This window comes from Athalia rosae, chromosome 7 (genome assembly GCF_917208135.1).
Source record: "Athalia rosae chromosome 7, iyAthRosa1.1, whole genome shotgun sequence".
In the NCBI taxonomy this organism is placed as follows: Eukaryota; Metazoa; Arthropoda; class Insecta; order Hymenoptera; family Athaliidae; genus Athalia; species Athalia rosae.
The window spans coordinates 16211512-16230657 of NC_064032.1; the positions used below are offsets into that span (position 1 = coordinate 16211512).

The window sequence follows — 19146 nt, forward strand, 5'->3', positions numbered from 1 at the left end:
GAATCAAACTAAAATTAAACAATAAATTAAACTCCACTGTGCCGCCACCTTTAAAAAGTAATGCGTACCAAGGTCCTTTTCTGATCCTGTCGCGACACCTGCCACAAGAACCTCGCGAATATTTTTGGTGGGTCGTCTGCAGTTTTATAAAGAAGTTTGTTTTTTTTTTTTTTATTATTAATACATAAACATTTTTATTTATTACCTCGAGCCATGCATTGTGAGGAACCAATGTCCACCTTGGCTGATCTATACGAGAGTGACTTAATATATTAGTGACAATGAAAATAAATTATCGTAATAAATAAAATGTAGTTGACACGTATCCGCATATGTATATTTTTACCGATAATCGGAGGGAATACATAAATCCTATGTAATTAGCTAATATATTCATCAGTTTTCCTCGCCGTCAACCATTATTTAACCAAGTTAGAAAATGGCAAGTTCACCAGCTAGCATTGAAAACCAAATAGACAGTTTTTTGGAACAGTTCAAAAGAAGTGCTACTCGTGCAATGGAGGACAGAACTTCAGCGATTCGCAGTAACAACAATACCAGTACCTGTTTAACAAGAAGTCGCAGCAATAATTTAGACCTGGAAATTCTCGAAGCTGGTAAGATTCATGCAATAGAGTTTCTGAATTCCATCAATCATCAAGTAAGGACAATGATAATTAGTCGGTATTTCATGCCGTAATGCAGACAAATTAACGCGCATGCCCGTATCATGTGCGGTATGTCATGTAATGTGAGGGTGTCACCCTCTTCTTATTATTATATGAACACCTATGATAGATAGTCGCGCGCATAAACCGCAGGGACTTCCGCAACGAATAAAATCGTATGTTACTCATCATTTTCAAAAATTTTCGCGATTACCGATAAGAAAAATTGAAAAAAAAAAACAATCTTATCTCGTCTTTATTCGTACAATTACTATTCTAATGTGGCGATGAATTATAGTAATTATTTTACGCGCAAAGCCGTTATTATTGACGATCGAAGGCTGGCTAAGTGTTACAATTGTAATTATACGTACGTACGTACAGAAAAACCAAGTTGATCATCCAGTTTTTGACAGCTCGCTGCTTTTAATTCCGTCACGTGCTTCTTGCTGACGCTTATTCCAATTGGTGGACGCTCTGCCCCCACTCTGAAGTTAGCCGAGTTGTAGGGGATGCCAACGACCGTCGTTTGTCGTCCTTCGACTCTCGTTGGTCGTATATTGATGGTCGTTGGTCGTTGTCAAACAGCCGGCGGCTGTCAACGCGAAATCGGCTTCAGGTTAGCTGATTAATTCTCAGAGCCGAAATTTATCGATCAGGAAGCTTAGCGTTAATAATTTCGCGACATATTTAGCTGACTCATGAGTTAATAAATGAATAGGATCACAGAGTTGAGATGGCATATATATGAATTTTTATCAGACGTAATAAAGTGAAAATCAAAGTACATAATATGAATGTAATAATTAATAATAATAACAGTGTTGTCGATACGCAGTAGGATTATGGTTGGGCTTTTCAAATTACAAAGTTGAGCCAACAATTGAAAAACCGCACGATGATTTTACGCAGAAAATCTTCCCACAGCTGTAACTGCCCCTGCCATCAACATTGCACCACGAGATGCTCAGGTTGGGATTAAGTGTTATACATATTTTAAGTATTTCAATTGAAAAATCTTCCGTTAAGGAATTGCACGATCAAACTGCGTTGTTGTGGAAAGTGCCCTGTGAATTTTACGACTCCGGAGCTGCCTGTGCTGTGCCAATTATTGCCAAGATAAGAGTTATCGATTCTCCTTTGCACACCGTGCGTCCTAAAAACGGTGGCAATACGATATCTTTAATTGGTTCAGCTTTATAAAACCAATAAGACATACAATTATCTCGAATTATCTACTTGCTTCTATCGATAATTGTTTTCGAATTCGTAATGTCAATTATTGCAGAACGACAGTTGAAAAATAGTCGCCATCTTGAATCCACCCCATGTGGTCGCACTACAACCGGAAAACTATTTGTTTATTTATTTTTTCACTCCTACAATGTTTTTTAATTTAATTCATTCCCAAGAGGCTTCTATTTCCTGTAAACAATTCTGTTTTTATTGAACACGCATATGTATAATGAGTTAACCGCAGATGTATGAATCAGAGATTATTCAAAGACCAGTAATATTTTTCTGCAACATATAATCCAATGCTTGAAACTGAATAAAAAAATACATCATGAAGAGTAATTTTGAATACAAAAAAGAAATTTATGTGTCATTTAGTATTGCAAATAAACAGCTTTGGTGGCATGCCCCAATGTTGTTCGGCCCTGACACTTTCTCCCACTCGCGCAATGGAGCTCAAACACGTTCGCCATTTCGGAATGGGTTGTCGATCGAGAATTTCAAGAAATTTATTATACCTGTGGGTCCATTCGTTGATCTTTACTGTTGACAAATATTCACCGAAAGTTTTCTGTTGACAAGGTACCTGTTTCCAAAAAAAAATCTACCCGGGATGACAAAATAAAGGTAAGTGAAATCACGATTAATACATTGTCATAAAGACGAAAATTGTGCGACACGATGCATTGCCAGCGATTTTCGACCATTTCTAACCGCTAAGTAAAAAAGATAATGCTATGAGACTGTTTACCTCGTGATACTTTTCTAAAAAATTTTGCTTAATGGTTATATCAGGGTTAAACAAAACAGGAAAATAAAGGGTTGTTCTATCGAAATTCGAACGCATATTTTATCATTGATTCATCATTTAGATGGAAACAACTACTGCTGACAGGGAGACAGAAGCCAGCAAGGTTCTCTACAATTTGTTGTCAATCGAGCGCATTGCAAGTCGTAAAGGTACCAAGGCAAATTCAAAAAAGAAACATAATGATGTAGGTATACCTAAATTCTCAAGCACCTCACTTTCCATTAAATAGTTCAATAATATTGTTATCTTATTTCAGGCTGCTCAATCCACTGATCTATTTGAACAAAGTTCCACGACACCCTTAAAAGTTTCGCAAGGTAAAGCTCCAGAATTAGAGAAAACAGGTATCAGCAAACCTCAAAATCTAGCTGGACTTTCTGAAAATGAAGATGTTGACAAGATCGTCAACTTGGATATTGACAACTCCTCTACACCTGCCACTGTAAAACGGAATCCCGAGGTATAAAAATATAATTTCATAGAACATTAGCTGTGTTGATCATAATAAAAAAAGCAAATTTCTCAGCTGACCGGTGATGAGGGAGATGAAGGTGCAAAGATTAGCCAGAAGAAGAAGCAACGGTCAACAAAATCAAAACAGAAGAAAGTTAGAACCGACGGAGAAGCGAGTTACGATCCTACTCGCTTAGAAGATGATGCGGTCCAAGTTTTAGAGAGATTTAAACGGGGTTGTGAATGCCAGGACGATCACTGCTTCAGTGGGCTTAATCCAGAATCTGTTTATCGTCACAGACTTAACATTGCAGAGCTTACCAAAGCTGAACATGATATGTACTTAATGGGAGTCACGATGGCTTGTTTGACTAACCCATACCAAACAGCAAGACATACGGAGAGAAGGAGACTGCGAGCGCAGTACGTTTACCAGGGACGTAGGGTTTGCTTAGATGCTTTTCTGTACCTTGAGAATTGCACGCATTATCAAATAAAAAGAATCCGGAAGCATCTGATAACACAAGGCGTTACACCTAGGGTTCATGGGAACCATGGAAAAATTCCGCATAACACATTTTCTCTAGATATATACAAAATAGCGACAGAGTTCCTCAAAAGTTTTATAAATAAACAAGAGACAAAACAGAAGACCACTGCCAGACAGGGTCCTCTGCATCTTGCCTCAGATGTTACAAGAAAGACTGTTCATGATCTATATACAAATTATTGCAGAAAGTTATCACCCGATATTAAGATTATGGGATATTCGACTTTCAGGAGATTTATGAAAGTACAGTTTCCACAGGTTAAATTTGCCAAGGTGGAATTTGTTGTCAAGGGACAACAAAATACTTCGCAAAACCAGAACTTTACCCTGAAAGGAGATACGGAAAAAAGAGACGACGAAACATCCAGGGCACTTGTTGCCACTGGCAACGAATTGGTTCCGCTAGTTTTAACGAATGGAACTGTCGAACAAAATGGGGCATACCTTTTAACACCAGTTAGCAAATTGCAGAATGGTGTTAGCTACCAGCTCACACCCGGTGGATTTTTAGTTAAAAGTTCCAACACCCCCTCGATTGTGACTAATGTCAACTCCATATAATCTATTCTTTAACTTTCTCTTGATCAGAATAGGTCATGCAATTAAAATGTACTATGCAGTATGCCTAGCAACGACGCACCAGACGCTAGTCACTAACACGAATATTTGTCGTTGAGTATTGATAATTTTTTAATTCTTAGTACTCCGTACAGAAATGATCCATTAGATCTAGTAGCTTTTTTTAATGTCAAGCAAACACAAATCTTGAATCATTTGTGAAGATTTACTCTACATTTTAATTAGTATATTGTACTGTAATTTATGCGTATTTTGATCCCTACTTCATTAAAAGTAGCTTGTGATTGAGTTGTAAATTTAGTTGCAGTAGATAATAAAGTGATTCAACACAATGTGCAGAATTTGATATTCCATTAATTCATTTATCGAGTGCCTTCACAAAAAATCAGCAAGTCTTGCAGATTACATCTGTTGACCCAGAAAAATATAATTACATCAAAACTTTTGGTAAAACCGTTGGAGCAGTTATTTTTTAAATGAATTAATTTTTATATTTTTTCTCTAAACAACCTATCTATCTCGTATAATGAAATATGTGCAACTGTAAAATACAGTATGAAGATTTAAAACGGTCTTTGGGAATAGTCTGAATATTATTTTTGTTTAATCTGTTTGATGAAATTGACTCTTGGAGAAATACCGGAATGGATATTATTCTTGTTTAACGGGGTCTTAATTATAAGCTTGATCATGGATACATGTTCCCCCTTCACCTGATCAACATCCAATGAAACTTATTTGGCTAGATTATGATACATAACTGGAAAGAGAAAGGTCGGGGTCAACTTATAAAAAGGCATGGGATTTCTTGTATTTTTAAAATTCCTACCTGAGGTATGCAATCCCCTCACTTCGATGGCTAACAGTGACTCTCAGATCTCATTGTTCGAAATGCATCAACTCCCCATGCAACAGTATCGAAGTGCACTTTATTTGGGAAGCACCTTAATCCATTCAATTGTGAATTTGAACTTTCTTAAACTATGTGCCTCCGTAGAATGAAATGATTCCGCATTCTCAGGGAAAACATCATTGGCTTAAATGCGATGACTATGGATTCCTCATTTTCTATAAACTTTTTCATATCTGAATAATTGGCTTAGCTGTTTAAATGATTCCGTTAAGTTCTACTGATTTTATTCATGCTAGTAAGCGTGGTGTTTTCATTCGTTTTTTTTTAGGTGCATTAACAAGAAATAGAAACGGATCGATTTATGTATATATCAAGCTCAAGAATTGAGAGCCTCTCGATAAACAGTTATAGCTCTCAGCTGGGGGCTGGATGGTAAGACAGAGAACTGCTTCAGACAGTCTGTATTGGCAATAAGGTCACATCAGTGCAAACGTCAGGTTCTTTACTCTAGTATTTGTTCAATGTATTACCCCACAGAGATATTACACAAGCCAAAATGTGTCAAACTAATCAAAAAGTAATGTGTTACATAATGTTTGGAACATTTTAAATAGACTTATTCATTTTATCAGCAAAATGAACAGTCTGAAAATTTGATTTTACAAGCAGGTGGATGGATGGTGCATCTCTGACAATGCACTGCAATTATTTGCATCGCTCATCAATCATTTCAAGTCCATCGAGTATTATAGAAAGTGTACAATTTTTCTCTTTTTTTTTTTAAAATGGAACGACTCAACCATAGATCAATCATTTTGTATTATTACTGAAAAATTGACTTTGCTTCTTATATAGGAATCATAATCACAATGTGTTCAGTAGATATAATAAGATCTTATGTGTTACAGAGGATGTCGAGAGCATGACTGGTGAGATAGAGAATGGAGACCTAGCTGTGCGAGACGTTGCAGATCTTCTCCAACCGCAGTATGCTATTATTACAGGTAAGAAAGCAGACTGGCACAAACTGATTATTTTCTTCTTTGTTTCAAAATTTCTGTAAATGTTCCCATTTTTGAATTTTTGCAGGTGGAAAAACACGAGAGGGCTGTCCAATAATCACCTTTCCAGATAACGGCAACTTCCAAAATTTAGGTGACTTGGATTACCAGCGTCTCATGCTCTATCTGACCTCGGTTCCAACGTGAGTAAGAGATCTGTAGAGAAAGAACCGAGTATTAATAATTTTTTGGGAAAAAGATCAGTATCTGGGAGTGAGGAAAACGATGTGAATTTTAGTCTGCAGGAGGCTGATTTGGGATTTCATTTAATTATCGATCGGCGAAACGATAAATGGAATTCTGTGAAAACTGTTCTATTAAAAATATCTGTAAGTTTACTTATTCAAGAAATTTTTCCTTTGCATTACCATTTTTGATTTTCCATTAATCAAGACCATTTGTTTTCAGGCATTTTTTCCTGGTCTGGTTCATGTGGCTTATGTTCTACGGCCAGCAGGCTTCCTTCAGAAAGCCATATCAGAGGTATCCAATAAACTATTCCGGGAAGAGTTCAAATTCAGGGTCATTGTCCTGGCCAATATTCTTGAGTTGTCTGAATTTGTCGACAAGGATCAACTTACAGAACAACTGGGTGGTGATTTGCCTTTCTGCCATCACACCTGGATACAAAACAGGATTGTAAGTATTGATCTTAAATTTCTGATATTTATCAAATAATCGACCAATGATACTACCCTCATCTTCAGAGTCTGGAGAAATTCTCTTCTATAACTCAAGACGTCTCCCTCGCTCTCGACTCTTTCACACGTCGTTTAGCCGAGGTAGAATTTCCCAACAACACCTTAGCGACCACCACGTTGCTTGGCCAACAACAAGCTGAATATAACGAACTAAAGGAAGAAATTTTAAGCGCAGCTAAGCACGGTGAAGCACTTTTGGATAGCGTACGTCAATTGACTGGCAAGGGCACTGCTGATCGGCTAGGAAACGTGGCTGCTGTAGAGAGGTGAGCCCTTTTGGGACATTTTTTCATAACGTACTCGCAAAATTTGTGAATGTACTTGAAACTCCTTATTTTCCGTTCTTCCTAGGCTACTTGTGCAGCTTGAAGAGACGGAGCGTACATTTGACCTTTTTTGGTCACATCACAGTTCTCGACTAAGGCACTGCCTTGCATTACGCCAATTTGAACAGGACTTCAGGGAACTACAAGCAAACTTAGATCAGCATATGAAAACGGTCGGAGATATGACAGAGGTTGGAGAAACACAGTCGAGAGTTAATCAACTACTCCGCGATACATCCGCTTTTCAGAGAATATGCAGAGTAAGTACTACTCCTCAATGAATTTAATCTTGTTTTTCATCTGCCCACGATATCCGTGTGTTGAATTATTCAAAGAATTTTAGCAAGACTAATTATGACATAGACGTGTCTTAATCAGAAGAACAATTTCCATTCTTTTTGAGTACAAAATGTCATAGAATGTCAAATCTGATTGTTTTTACTGAATAATAATGATCAAATGAACTACTTATGGATTATATCAACTAGTAATTTTTTCTGATATCTGTCAACCAGAAATACATCTAACTTAACAGATTTTCTTGGCCATATTGTGAAATGATAACAGAAATGGAACTCGATAAAAGCACCATAATGCACGATCCAAATCAGCATTTATAACGCTGCAATAAGTATTGGAAGACTATAACGAATCAGTTTAATAACAAGCAAATGAGATAAAGTAACCAATAAGTAAATGAAAAAAACGCTGATTTGGATGATTTGCACACAATAATGCACATGATGCACAAATGTTAAGTTGCACCGCTTTCCTGATTTTGTCGATAGTCCTATTTGTTGCATACCATGTGGATTTGGGTCTTGGTAAGCAATCCACTTAACAAGATTTATATATCTTCTAGAATTATTAAAAATTATTTATAAATCAATCGTATGCATACCCAAACTACTTGACATTTATTATTCCTTGAAAAAAACACATTACTGTTTCATATCTTCTTCTACGTTTTACGAGAAAATCTACATCTTCCGCGTGATCTATTATCTTCTTATATATATTTTTGTTTTATTATCTACTTCCTCACAATCCAGTCATCTAAAAATATATTTAATAATATATAGTCGAATAATAAAAAATCCCAGCATGCAAGATGAAGGTTCACGCCTCCGCCTCTCTCTATGCTAATTAAAATACTTTAATTATGGAACAAAAAAATTTAACAAAAAAAAGCATGGTAACATTATGAATGCAGTCTATGTCTATTACGCACTATGTACTGCATGAAAAATAGATCATTATACAGGATTATTTTAATAAATTATGTTTCTCCCCAGCGAACTTAATAATATCGATTATTCATGATATGCAAATTAGAATATTATTTAGTAAAAATTTCTGAGCAGAACATAATAATACTTATTGAATAATCCTTTATAAATAAGTATTTGTATGTATACCTTTGCATATGACAAAAAAAAAACCCAGAGGTATGGATGGTGTGAGCGTCTGTTTATAGGGAGACATAGATCGGGCCGAAGAAGTCATATCAGCTGGACAACAGCTGCTATCTGGTCGACATCAGTGCCCAGCTGAAATTGTTGAGCCAAAGTGTGCGGAGCTGCAAAGAATTTGTACAATTTTGGGTCAAAGACTCGAGAGAAGATTGCACACTTTGACAAAATGCAGAGAACTTATGGAGAGAATCGACAAGGTGCATTATATTTACTAAATACTGCGTTTTACTACCTGATTCTCATGGAAAGATCTTAGAAAATATGCAATTTTACTTTGTTGTTGTAGGCAAATACTTGGTGCACGCGAGGCATAGAAATGCTAGCTTCTCAAAGCAATACAACAGTACCTGAAGAAGCTCTTCAAAATCTACAACAATTGATAGACTCTGCTGCAGAATTTCGACATCCACGTTGTATATTCCAAGATTCTATAACACCAGAGACTAAAGCACTAGTAACGCAGGTTAGTAGATGGAAATTTCTAACTTTGACGCAAGCTCATGAATCTCAGACGATCGAAATTATCTGTTTCTTAGGTATTGCAAAGAATAGATGACGTCTTATTGATGTGCGATAAAAGAATAGTGACACTTAAACAACAATTGGTCAAACTAGCCCGACCTGTTCAAACTGTGACACCGGAGCCAGCTAGACCGATTCAGCCTCCCCCTCAAATGGTTAAGCCTAGCAGAGTTTTAAAGAAAGCAAACACGATGCCAAGGGTGAGTAACACTTAGAACAAAACATTTTAGGTAAAAAGCCGAGAATGATATGAATTTATGTAACTCCATCGTTCAACAGATGGAAATGAGTCCAATAGAAGGAGAATCTTCGTCCCCTGAAGGAGAACCCCGCGATTTGGAAGCTCTCCGATTAAAACGCGGTCACGTTCTCGCCGAGCTGATCGAGACTGAACGTATCTATGTTGCTGAACTTGGATCGATAATTAAAGGATACAAAATGGAACTTACTAGCGAATTAATGGAGCATCTGGTGCCTGCTGCTTTAGTTGGAAAAGCTGATGTTCTGTTCGGCAATTTAGAAGACATTTATCTGTTCCATGGAGAAACTTTTCTCAGGGATCTTGAGAACTGTATTTCTAACACTGAGCTTGTCGCGCTGTGTTTTGTCCAGAGGGTTAGTCTTATATGATTACTATTTATGTATTCTGAAATGAAAATCCTTAGAGTACATGTCTAAGATTGTCTTCTTGTTTTTTTTTTCAGCGGGAGATATTCTTCAGACTCTACAGCTATTACTGCCAAAATATACCGAGGTCTGAAAGACTAAGAGAGCAAATTCAAAGCGAGCCACAGTTTCTTGCAGCATGTCAGCAGAGACTTGGACACAAATTACCCTTGGCTGCGTACTTGTTGAAACCTGTTCAGCGTATCACAAAGTATCAACTCTTGTTGAAAGATCTTTTGAAATATAGCGATGATCAGTCTTGCTCAACTCAACTTCAAGAAGCATTGGATTGCATGCTGGTTGTACTCAAGTGCGTTAATGACAGCATGCATCAAATAGCCATCACAGGATTTGGCGTAAGCGTCACTCAAGTTGTTGTCTATCGTCTTATACTGTTAAATAAAAATTTTAGTATTGTTTCAATAAATTACAGGGGGACTTGGGAGCTCAGGGTGAACTTTTGATGCAAGGTTCTTTCAGCGTCTGGAGTAGCAGTAAAAGGGAACGTTTGTTACGTCTGAAACCTTCGCAGAGGCATATTTTTTTATACGAAAAAGCTTTCATATTTTGCAAGCACAGTAAACCACAAGCTCACAACAAAGCCACATACCATTTTAAAAGATATCTCAAGGTATTTTTTGATTCTTTCACATGGATCAAAGACTTACAGTTCTTTAATTATCAATATACATTATTCTCGTTTTAAATTCAACACAGATGTCACAGATTGGTTTGACTGAATCAGTGAAAGGTGACGCTAGAAGATTTGAGATATGGCTGCAAGGCCGAGCCGAAGTACACACTATTCAAGCATCAAGTATCGATGTTAAACAATCTTGGGTACGTCAAATAAAAGGTGTTCTGATGTCACAACTCGCTGAATTGAAGGGGAAACAAAATACGGCACTCGGCAAAACTAATCACAAGTAAGATTCTGTTTTGCTAAAAATTGCAAATTGTTGAAAATGCAGTTTTTTCAATACTTGATTTTATCCCATTCAGGCCCCTACGTCAAACTATATCCTGGGAGGCTCAGAGCAGTATATCTGGATCGCTCCGCACATTGTCGGTTGATGGCAATAGCGTAATTACCCATCCCATGGATCTTGCGCAGAACACCGATGACGACGTAGCTTGGAGTTCCGAAAACAGTAATACGGATGATGAAGACACTTTTGGAGAAAATCCAGGACTTGCTCCGGTGAGTACAATGTACCGCACGTCAGATATATTAGAAGAATATTAAAATCATTCTCGTATATATGTATGTAAATGATCTACGCAAATATTATTTACTTTGTTAATCGGAGAAAATATTTCTCGTAAATATTAACTTCATGGGCTAACATCAACCAACGACTCTTGTACGACAACTATGAACTTGTAGATATTGCTGAACTTTAATTTTCAACACTTTCTCCAATCATGAGGAGAGGATCAGAACCGTTTTGGGTCTTTCCACGAATGAGATTGTAACATTTGATCTAGATTAAAACAGGGATTCGTTATTTTTTTGTTGTTTTTTAGGGCGGTAGATACGTAGCTTTAGCCGATTACTGTGCAGTCGGTCAGTCGGAGGTGACTATGCACGAAGGGGATAATTTAGAGCTACTTAAGGTTGGTTGTGCCGGCTGGTGGTTTGTTAAGCTTATCAGCACAGGTCTTGAAGGCTGGGCGCCGGCAGCATACTTAGAGCCAATTTCACGGAAAACATCCCGTAGCTGCCAGTCGGTAAACAGCCAAGACACCATGTGAGATCGGCGACTAACACGCTAGAAAGGTCCTAGTGTGTTAGATATTTTTACTCTGTAAACTTGGGGGGCGGCGTGTGAACCGCTGTTCCGCGTTACTAAAATTCACAACTCGATGAAGTCGTTAGAATGTCTAACAACGAGAAACGGAATGAAAAAAAGAATGACATCTCCAAAAGCTTTTTTAACTGTAACCGCAGTTTACTCCAATGATGAACGGTGTTTTGAATCCTGTATCACCTGAAGAGGAGAAAAAAATTAGCGTAGCCTTAGATGTTATTAATTTATTAAGAGAGGCTTGAAAAGCCAGTCTTGAAAGCGTGTAATTGTTCCATTGTCGATTGACGTAGGTAACGTAAAAAAACTGGTCATCTCCTTTCCATCAAGATCTCATCCTAGGGTAGCGGAATGTTAAAACTGCGACTTTTTATCTGCGTACCCCGAGTATCTAGTCTTAAGAATCATGTCTTAAAGAAGGACTGACCAGTTTGGACACGCCTCAAGGAACTAGTTATTGGCCATATTGCCAATTTAAAATTTAAGATTTGTTGTTGAATCGTCATCGCTTGACCGGGTACCCGGCCCTATTCACCGCAGATGATAACAATTATCGTTATCAATAAGTGAAAAAAATCGTTGACCAACGAGATCGAGCGATGAAAGACAAGAAACAAGATAATACATGCGAATTAACGTCCGCATATTTACAAATATAAACAGCTGACACCAAGTATTACGCAATATCCTAACTTATAAAGGTATTATAATTACTATAGAATATAATGTGGAACTGCATACAATTATTCACTATTATAACAGACCTTTGTGGTATATCGAGCAAGTTATGTATCTTCGAATCGGAGCTTTTATGTTTGGAAGAAAAAATATTTCTTTTCTCTTTGGAGACAAGGATTCAGATTTTACAAATTTTCTAACATTTTTTTCTGCATCAACACCCTGCTCGGTATTCTTGAAACATTCAATACACAAGTTATTACTTGGATACATTTTTTTAATATGCAAGATATCTAAATTAGCCAAAATCATTGATTATATCAAGTTAATATTACAGATCCGTTAAGATACGACGGTGGATTTCGTGGCAAAATCTTTACGTTTTCAATTATCATCCGAAAATTTATTCATGTAGAACTCTTTGGGATATAACAAATATGTTAATTTTCCAATCGTGCAGGACTTGTATGCAAAAATTTTTCAGAGTATCGTAGGATAGTTTGACACTCAAATCTGTTTTATTTTATTATTGAAATTCGTCGTCTTCACTTTGGACTATAAATTGAAGTAGGTTTACCAATTGAAATTTTTTAACGACAGTGTAAGTATTTCTATTCCGAGGATACTCTTGGCTAGTTTGTAATAATTTGAAGTGATAGCGAAGCATTAACAATACTTTTAGCTAACACATAAATATATGATATACTTATATATAGACAATAATCTTGTCCACGTATAAATAGGTATAGTATTACATGACTTTTAAAACTGTTTGCAATAATGACTAATACATGGTAGCTACTGGAAAAAAGGAATAAGTTATATCGTTATCTCAGCCAATTTGCATGTAGAACAAACTTATTCGCTGTCAGATAACTATTACGTCTAGTTGTCGAATATATACTTTCGGAAAATTGAAAGGTTGTGGATATTAATAAAACTACATGAATATATATTATGAATTAAATTAATTAGTACGCTCAAAAATAGTATATTCATAAGTATATTATGAAGATAGTTGCAAAGCAAGCTTGTTGAATAACAGTTCCTTTTGTTGTTCCTTAAAAGTAAAAGAATTTACAAAAAATGAAAAAAAAAATAGAATGGAAATAGAATGAAATAAAAAATAAAATGAAAGAACAAACAAATGATACATTAGATTATATTTTTGCAAGTAAATAAAGCGGAAAAAAATTACAGAAATAGTTTTTTCTATCTGCAATGAAAGCTGAGAGGTATAACATCGTGTCGTATTATGAATAAAGAATTCACTACGGGAAAATGCATTACAAATAGTTATATGGTATTGCAACATTTTTATGAAATTATTAATAGCTCTATACATAAAGTTGAAGTTTTTATGAAATTGTAATGACAGATTTCATTGGAATCAAAGTTAGAAAGGATGAAATATAATGAACAGGACGAACGTTGTGTTTTGACATGAGTTTTCAATAAGCAGTATTTCAGTTTTGAAAAGATTGAAAATCTTAAATATTTATCGGGAGGAAATATCATCTCATGATTAATCACGATAATTGTGTTGGTAAAGTAAACTACGAGTTTGAGGATATATCCTAAATCTTAGGAGCTCGGAATTTATGTGCATAATAATTATGATGAGTCGGTAATGTATTAATGGAAAACTTTAATGAAATGAAAATGAGGGATAATCGTAATAAACAAGAATTAAGATGGTTATAGATAATTTATTTTAGATATATCTTAGTACAAAATGAATTGTTATTATTTTTCTTTTTCTTTTTTTTTGATAGATTTGTATGTTCTTAATGCGAACATGGCAATTATGTTGTTGATTTATCTGTATATAGTTGTGCATTCACCATATTTATAGGTACGTACCGACTAGATTGTTTGAGAAAACAAAATACGTGCCAGTTTGATATTATGTCAACATTTAATATTTTTACTATCTTTTACGATTAGATATTAGTAACTGTGGGTGGCTAACGGGACTCAAAATAAAATATCGTTTAAAATTGAAACAGGTATCTAAAATTTGGTGGATGCACGAATCACGAAACTCAGAAATAAAATATCTCGTAATTTGTTACGCAGCTGAATTACTGCTTTGTAAATAAAGAATAATGAAATTCACAATACTTTATTCGAATGGCTACTATTTCAGTTATACTTTGAGTCTTCAGTTTTACTGCACAAATTAGATATTAAAAACTGAGGCAGAGAGTACGTATACAATAACATAAAGAATAAGCAAAAAATACAAACTAATTGCTCTCCAAAGAAAAAAAAATAAAAAAAAAATAATAAACATAAAAAATAACTCTGCGCAACATCACCATAAAATTAGGTAGATACAAATCTATGACCAGAAAAGATATCACTGATTTCTACAAATATCCGATAATACGATGAACATACTTAAGTTCACTACATGTGTCATTTTCCTTCTTAAGAAAAAAAAAAACTAGAAAACCACATATTGTCAACGTTCAGTTTCCTTACAAGAGAAATGGGTACCGCGAATCAGGTATTTTTTGAAGATATTACCATCAAACATCGACATTGCTTAAGAGTTAAAGCTATGAGAATAAAGTCATAGAGTTTTCTAATGGATATTTCGGTTCATGTATCAAGTTATGGGTTTCTTTCTTAGCAGGTACATTATTAATCTCATAATTCTATTCTTTAGCAGCCACTGATTTGTCATTCACCTTCTGCAACGAGTAATTCCCTGTGCTCGGAACAGTTTTCATGGACTCAACAGCTGAAATACGTTGCTTAGGTATTATATGATCCCCTGGGCCAGGACTATGTGCTCGTTTTTTTGTCATAATTGGTATTTCCAATTGATTATAGATTTGATGAACCCTCCTGAAAAGACCCCAGGCATGTATGGATATTGGGCTTTGTGATTTGGTAACCTTGTATTCGTAAGCGTTTTTCAGAAAATTCCACATCTGTCTGCACTGTTCGTCTGTGAAATCATAGTGCTGAACCTTCATTGCCTGGGCTATTCTGCTCCACAAGGTATCCAGCTGTGAGAGAGAAACAATTCTTTCTTTACGTTGGAATTCCGTCATCAGGTCAACCAATAGATAAGTAGTTGCGCGGGTCCACTTTTTATTTGTTTTAATGTTTTCTTCACCAATATTGGGTGTTGAATTCACTGCTTGACCTTGAAGTAATGAATCTTTTTTATCTTTCTTTAAGACGATTTCTCGCAGTAGACCCCTTTGTGGCTGATTATTGTGATTGATCCTATCAACACAAGACATTGTATTACATGGTTTTTGTGTGCGTAAAATTCTCGGTTCAACTCGTAACATCTTTGTGTTGTTGCATACTAAGATAAAATGATTGAATTTTTTGTTAGGCATCATTCTTCCATTGACAGCAGAGTTCTCTTTCTCATCTTCTAAAAGTTCTGCTGAATTTTGATTCTCCTTCTGCTGGATGTTAATAATTGTGTGTGTATCGGGTGATTCCACCTTGGCGGTATTTTGCATTGAGCAATTGATACTCGTGCTGCTCTTTACACATGGAACGGCTGCTTCCAAACTTAAATCCAAAGCACTCTTCTTCATGATGTGAGAATTCTCGATCTGAGTGTGAACAGTTTTTTCTGGTAAACTTTGGACGGGCTTCTTAATCGGTAAAGAGTTTTTTGCATTACAGATGTTTTCTATTGTGTTGTTGTTGCCAATATCCTTGTCCATTGTCCTTTTCTTTTCCTTGCAACCCAGGCTATAATCGATGGGTTCCTGCGAAATATCCGTGTATCTTTGATCTGCAGCATGGATTTCCTTAGCCATGAATGCATTAAACTTATTCATTGCAGGAATCAGTGCCATGTTCTTGATATCTGTTCCAGAATCTTCGGTGTCATCGATTCTGAACATCTTTATAAACAAACAGAAAAATGATTCCAAGATCGCAAAACAATGTTAAAGCAATAATAAAAAACACGTGACTCAAACCGCATGGTTCTGAGATTTAGAAACAAAAAAACACTCACCTTGAATAGTTATCTTTCTCACGAGTGATTGATAAAATTTTTTGATTATTCGTGTTGAATTTCACAGCATCTTGGACAGGTAAGCACCACTATGATATATCATTCACAATTAACGCAGTATTATAAGAGGTCGGTCATGCGTTGTTTGAGTCAGAATGCGCGCGATGAAAATTCTTGAATTTTTAAAAATTGTTAACGATGTTTGCGTACAACTTCAGATCGATTACCAATCGTCAGCAAGGATCCAAGGTAATAAATATGGCGGTCGTTTGTAATATTAGAACGTGTTGGAATTTTGAGCACTATAGATTTTGCGGAAACTAATTTGATCAACGTCCCAAGTAAGTAAATAAATAAGAAACTGGAAGAGGGAATAACGTAAGTTCTTTCAATTTCACTGGCACGAAGGCCTTATACTTATATTTCTTTATACCTATATATTATAGAATTCGTAATACATCCAACTTACCACTCTGTAAGACGACTGCAGTATAACAATTTTCAATACATAATCATGATCCAAAGAGATTTATGTATTCAATAAATCGAATTAACATAAAAATTATATGCTGTACTATCGTTCTAATAAGCTTATGCTTACGTGCAGTGATCAAATTTAGTCATCATCAAATTTGTTATTGTGAAAATAATATATTGTCAGTTCATAAGTAACCAGGATATAAATGTGCGCAAATTCAATATGCCAAACAACAATAATTCAAATTGTTAGAATATCTGAAGGCAGTCAGACAATAATCATCTGATTATCGAAGGAATTCCTGAAGAGTTTTTAGTGGAAGTGAACTAGAACTTGAACTATAGCCGTTCTTTTCTTCTGGGTTCAAAAAAGTAACAGTAAAAATAAACTACCAAACACCTTTGAGGCCGTTCAATGTATGTAGAAGATAAATCAACGTATAGCAGCCTTGTTTAAAACTATATGGAAGTTGCTTCGTAGTTTCAATAAACCACATAAGCCACCTGCTTGCAAACCATTTTTATACCTGTAAACTTTCGTTTGACTTTAGTCAGGATATGTAGGTACTCTAGTTCCTGATTGGTATCAGTATTTCCACATCAACTTCTTGGCTCTTCGCCCAAAGACTTAGCATCATTTGACTAACCATTGATCAACTTCATCCCTGATAGATTCTCTATAAATTTAGGTATTCGATGTAATAATAGCAAATGCATGTAAACAATATAGTAGCCTTTACCAAGGTGCATGAGTTGAATTTGATTCTATATTATTCTATTGCTTTCATGTTCGTGACGCGATATTAGTGGCTTCAGATACCGCCATTTATCCTAATGTGAGCTCAATGATTAAAAAAAGTTACTGAAGAATCCTTTTTTCTCCTCTTTTGTTGCTGTAGTTCTCTGGAATATTGAATCAATGTCTTTGAACACATCTTTGCTGGACTTGGCCGCATTGATGTAGTGATGAACACCACGGATCGCATAATAATCAACCAATGGTGCAGTCTGTGTGTGGTAAGTAACCAGCCGTTTCTTCAATGCCTCTACATTGTCGTCGGATCTCCTGATCAAAGGCTCTCCCGTGACCTAATAACGGCGATATAGTTTGAGTTCTTGACTGATTAAAACGATCGAAGTCTAATATTCGAGTAATATAGCTGCAGGTATGAAAATCTGAGATACTGAACCAGAAAATCAGTAGTACTTTGTGGCTCTTACATCATCTTTCATGGGAACCTTTGGTGGAGAAAATTCATCGTGATAAGATCGTCCACTAGCAGGATGTATAAGACGACCGGTGATTCTTCGCACTAGCAAAGAATCATCAATTCCAAACTCTATCACAGCATCAAGCTGTGTTTTTCTCTTTTCCAACATGTTGTCGAGCTAAATGGATAAAGACAAACAAAAACTGTGGAACATTTTTCACTTGATATTTAGTTACTATAGCTATTCTAATCTCACTTTTTCTGCCTGTGTTACACTCCGTGGAAATCCATCTAACAAAAATCCTCGCTTACATTCAGGTTTGTCTAAATTGCTGTCAATCATATTGACAACAAGCTCGTCGCTGACCAGTTTTCCCTGGTCCATGATCGACTTTAGTTGGGTTCCCAAAGGAGAACCAGCAGCTATTTCGGCTCGTAGCATGTCACCCGTTGACAGGTGGCATACGCAGTAACGTTCTTTAAACGCTACTGCCTGAAAAGGTGGAAAAGAAAACATATGTATTTGAACTAGGGTAAGTTAGGTGTAAAAAAAGTAATCAGTTGTTGATTATTTATCAAACAAAATAGATATTTGTTTACGAGTATGTATTCGAGCATTGAATTGAATATAGTTCGATAAAAATTGATTGGCGAAAATCAGTATATCCAGACAGAGAAAACGATAATGATCATGATTAGCTGAATTGATCGATTGATTTTTAGACCCATTAGACATTGACCAACCTGAGTTCCTTTACCACTACCGGGTGGTCCTAATAAGACGGCATTTACGCCTCTAGGAGGAACGGTGATGTTTTCCTTAGGCACGGATTCTGTTGCAGGCGGCATTTTTTATAGAAACTTGTTGTCGTCAATGCTGACAATAAAAATCAGAAACTACACACGCCAAATTTTGCGATGGATTGCAAGAACTCAGTCCGACTTAGTCCGACTGCCGACGAAGGTCATGAGACTCGCGCCATCAAAATTCGCCTGGGCCAATCACGAAACCCAGGTTCATAACGTGGCAAGAGTCTGGTAAACCAACAGTAACATTACGAACTCCCTATT

The 19146-nt window shown here is 36.0% G+C and overlaps 4 protein-coding genes across 8 annotated transcripts; 2 read left to right on the top strand and 2 right to left on the bottom strand.

Moving 5' to 3' along the window:
- Window positions 1-91: 91 nt before the first annotated feature.
- LOC105684116 (guanine nucleotide exchange factor DBS) lies at window positions 92-14515 on the top strand. 4 transcript variants are annotated; one of them, XM_025746341.2, is made up of 16 exons: window positions 92-617; window positions 6059-6154; window positions 6240-6354; window positions 6450-6540; window positions 6620-6850; window positions 6919-7178; window positions 7264-7498; window positions 8716-8910; window positions 9000-9176; window positions 9250-9435; window positions 9515-9850; window positions 9940-10257; window positions 10335-10532; window positions 10619-10827; window positions 10904-11102; window positions 11429-14515. In XM_025746341.2, exons 1-16 carry the CDS (start codon window positions 440-442, stop codon window positions 11654-11656), a joined length of 3252 nt encoding a protein of 1083 aa, XP_025602126.2. In that variant the 5' UTR covers window positions 92-439; the 3' UTR covers window positions 11657-14515. The 4 variants fall into 4 exon arrangements, with proteins under 4 accessions (XP_025602126.2, XP_012252667.2, XP_048514487.1 ...); XM_012397244.3 differs by lacking the exon at window positions 92-617 and adding an exon at window positions 1229-1639; XM_048658530.1 differs by lacking the exon at window positions 92-617 and adding an exon at window positions 4942-5582.
- LOC105684128 lies at window positions 1634-4629 on the top strand. Its single transcript, XM_012397269.3, has 4 exons — window positions 1634-2531; window positions 2777-2899; window positions 2972-3175; window positions 3242-4629. Exons 2-4 carry the CDS (start codon window positions 2777-2779, stop codon window positions 4277-4279), a joined length of 1365 nt encoding a protein of 454 aa, XP_012252692.2. The 5' UTR covers window positions 1634-2531; the 3' UTR covers window positions 4280-4629.
- Window positions 14077-16642, bottom strand: LOC105684130. 2 transcript variants are annotated; one of them, XM_012397274.3, is made up of 2 exons: window positions 16388-16642; window positions 14077-16133 (listed from the first exon to the last, which is right to left on the bottom strand). In XM_012397274.3, exon 2 carries the CDS (start codon window positions 16086-16088, stop codon window positions 15051-15053), a length of 1038 nt encoding a protein of 345 aa, XP_012252697.2. In that variant the 5' UTR covers window positions 16089-16133; window positions 16388-16642; the 3' UTR covers window positions 14077-15050. The 2 variants fall into 2 exon arrangements, with proteins under 2 accessions (XP_012252697.2, XP_012252695.2); XM_012397272.3 differs by having other exon boundaries at window positions 14077-16271.
- A 131-nt stretch (window positions 16643-16773) lies between these two features.
- Window positions 16774-19078, bottom strand: LOC105684134 (adenylate kinase). The gene is made up of 4 exons (XM_012397279.3): window positions 18820-19078; window positions 18332-18568; window positions 18086-18253; window positions 16774-17953 (listed from the first exon to the last, which is right to left on the bottom strand). Exons 1-4 carry the CDS (start codon window positions 18922-18924, stop codon window positions 17714-17716), a joined length of 750 nt encoding a protein of 249 aa, XP_012252702.2. The 5' UTR covers window positions 18925-19078; the 3' UTR covers window positions 16774-17713.
- Window positions 19079-19146: the final 68 nt, after the last annotated feature.

Bases quoted from the DNA above. Each gene is read 5' to 3' on its own strand.
- LOC105684116 (XM_025746341.2), top strand. From the start codon at position 440: ATGGCAAGTTCACCAGCTAGCATTGAAAACCAAATAGACAGTTTTTTG. The intron at 6,541-6,619 runs GTAAGTTTACTT...ATTTGTTTTCAG, and splicing joins CTGTTCTATTAAAAATATCT to GCATTTTTTCCTGGTCTGGT. The intron at 10,828-10,903 runs GTAAGATTCTGT...TATCCCATTCAG, and splicing joins CTCGGCAAAACTAATCACAA to GCCCCTACGTCAAACTATAT.
- LOC105684128 (XM_012397269.3), top strand. From the start codon at position 2,777: ATGGAAACAACTACTGCTGACAGGGAGACAGAAGCCAGCAAGGTTCTC. The intron at 2,900-2,971 runs GTAGGTATACCT...ATCTTATTTCAG, and splicing joins CAAAAAAGAAACATAATGAT to GCTGCTCAATCCACTGATCT. The intron at 3,176-3,241 runs GTATAAAAATAT...CAAATTTCTCAG, and splicing joins CTGTAAAACGGAATCCCGAG to CTGACCGGTGATGAGGGAGA.
- LOC105684130 (XM_012397272.3), bottom strand. From the start codon at position 16,271: ATGTTCAGAATCGATGACACCGAAGATTCTGGAACAGATATCAAGAAC.
- LOC105684134 (XM_012397279.3), bottom strand. From the start codon at position 18,924: ATGCCGCCTGCAACAGAATCCGTGCCTAAGGAAAACATCACCGTTCCT. The intron at 18,569-18,819 runs GTTGGTCAATGT...CCACCTTTTCAG, and splicing joins GTAGTGGTAAAGGAACTCAG to GCAGTAGCGTTTAAAGAACG. The intron at 18,254-18,331 runs GTGAGATTAGAA...TTATCCATTTAG, and splicing joins GTGTAACACAGGCAGAAAAA to CTCGACAACATGTTGGAAAA.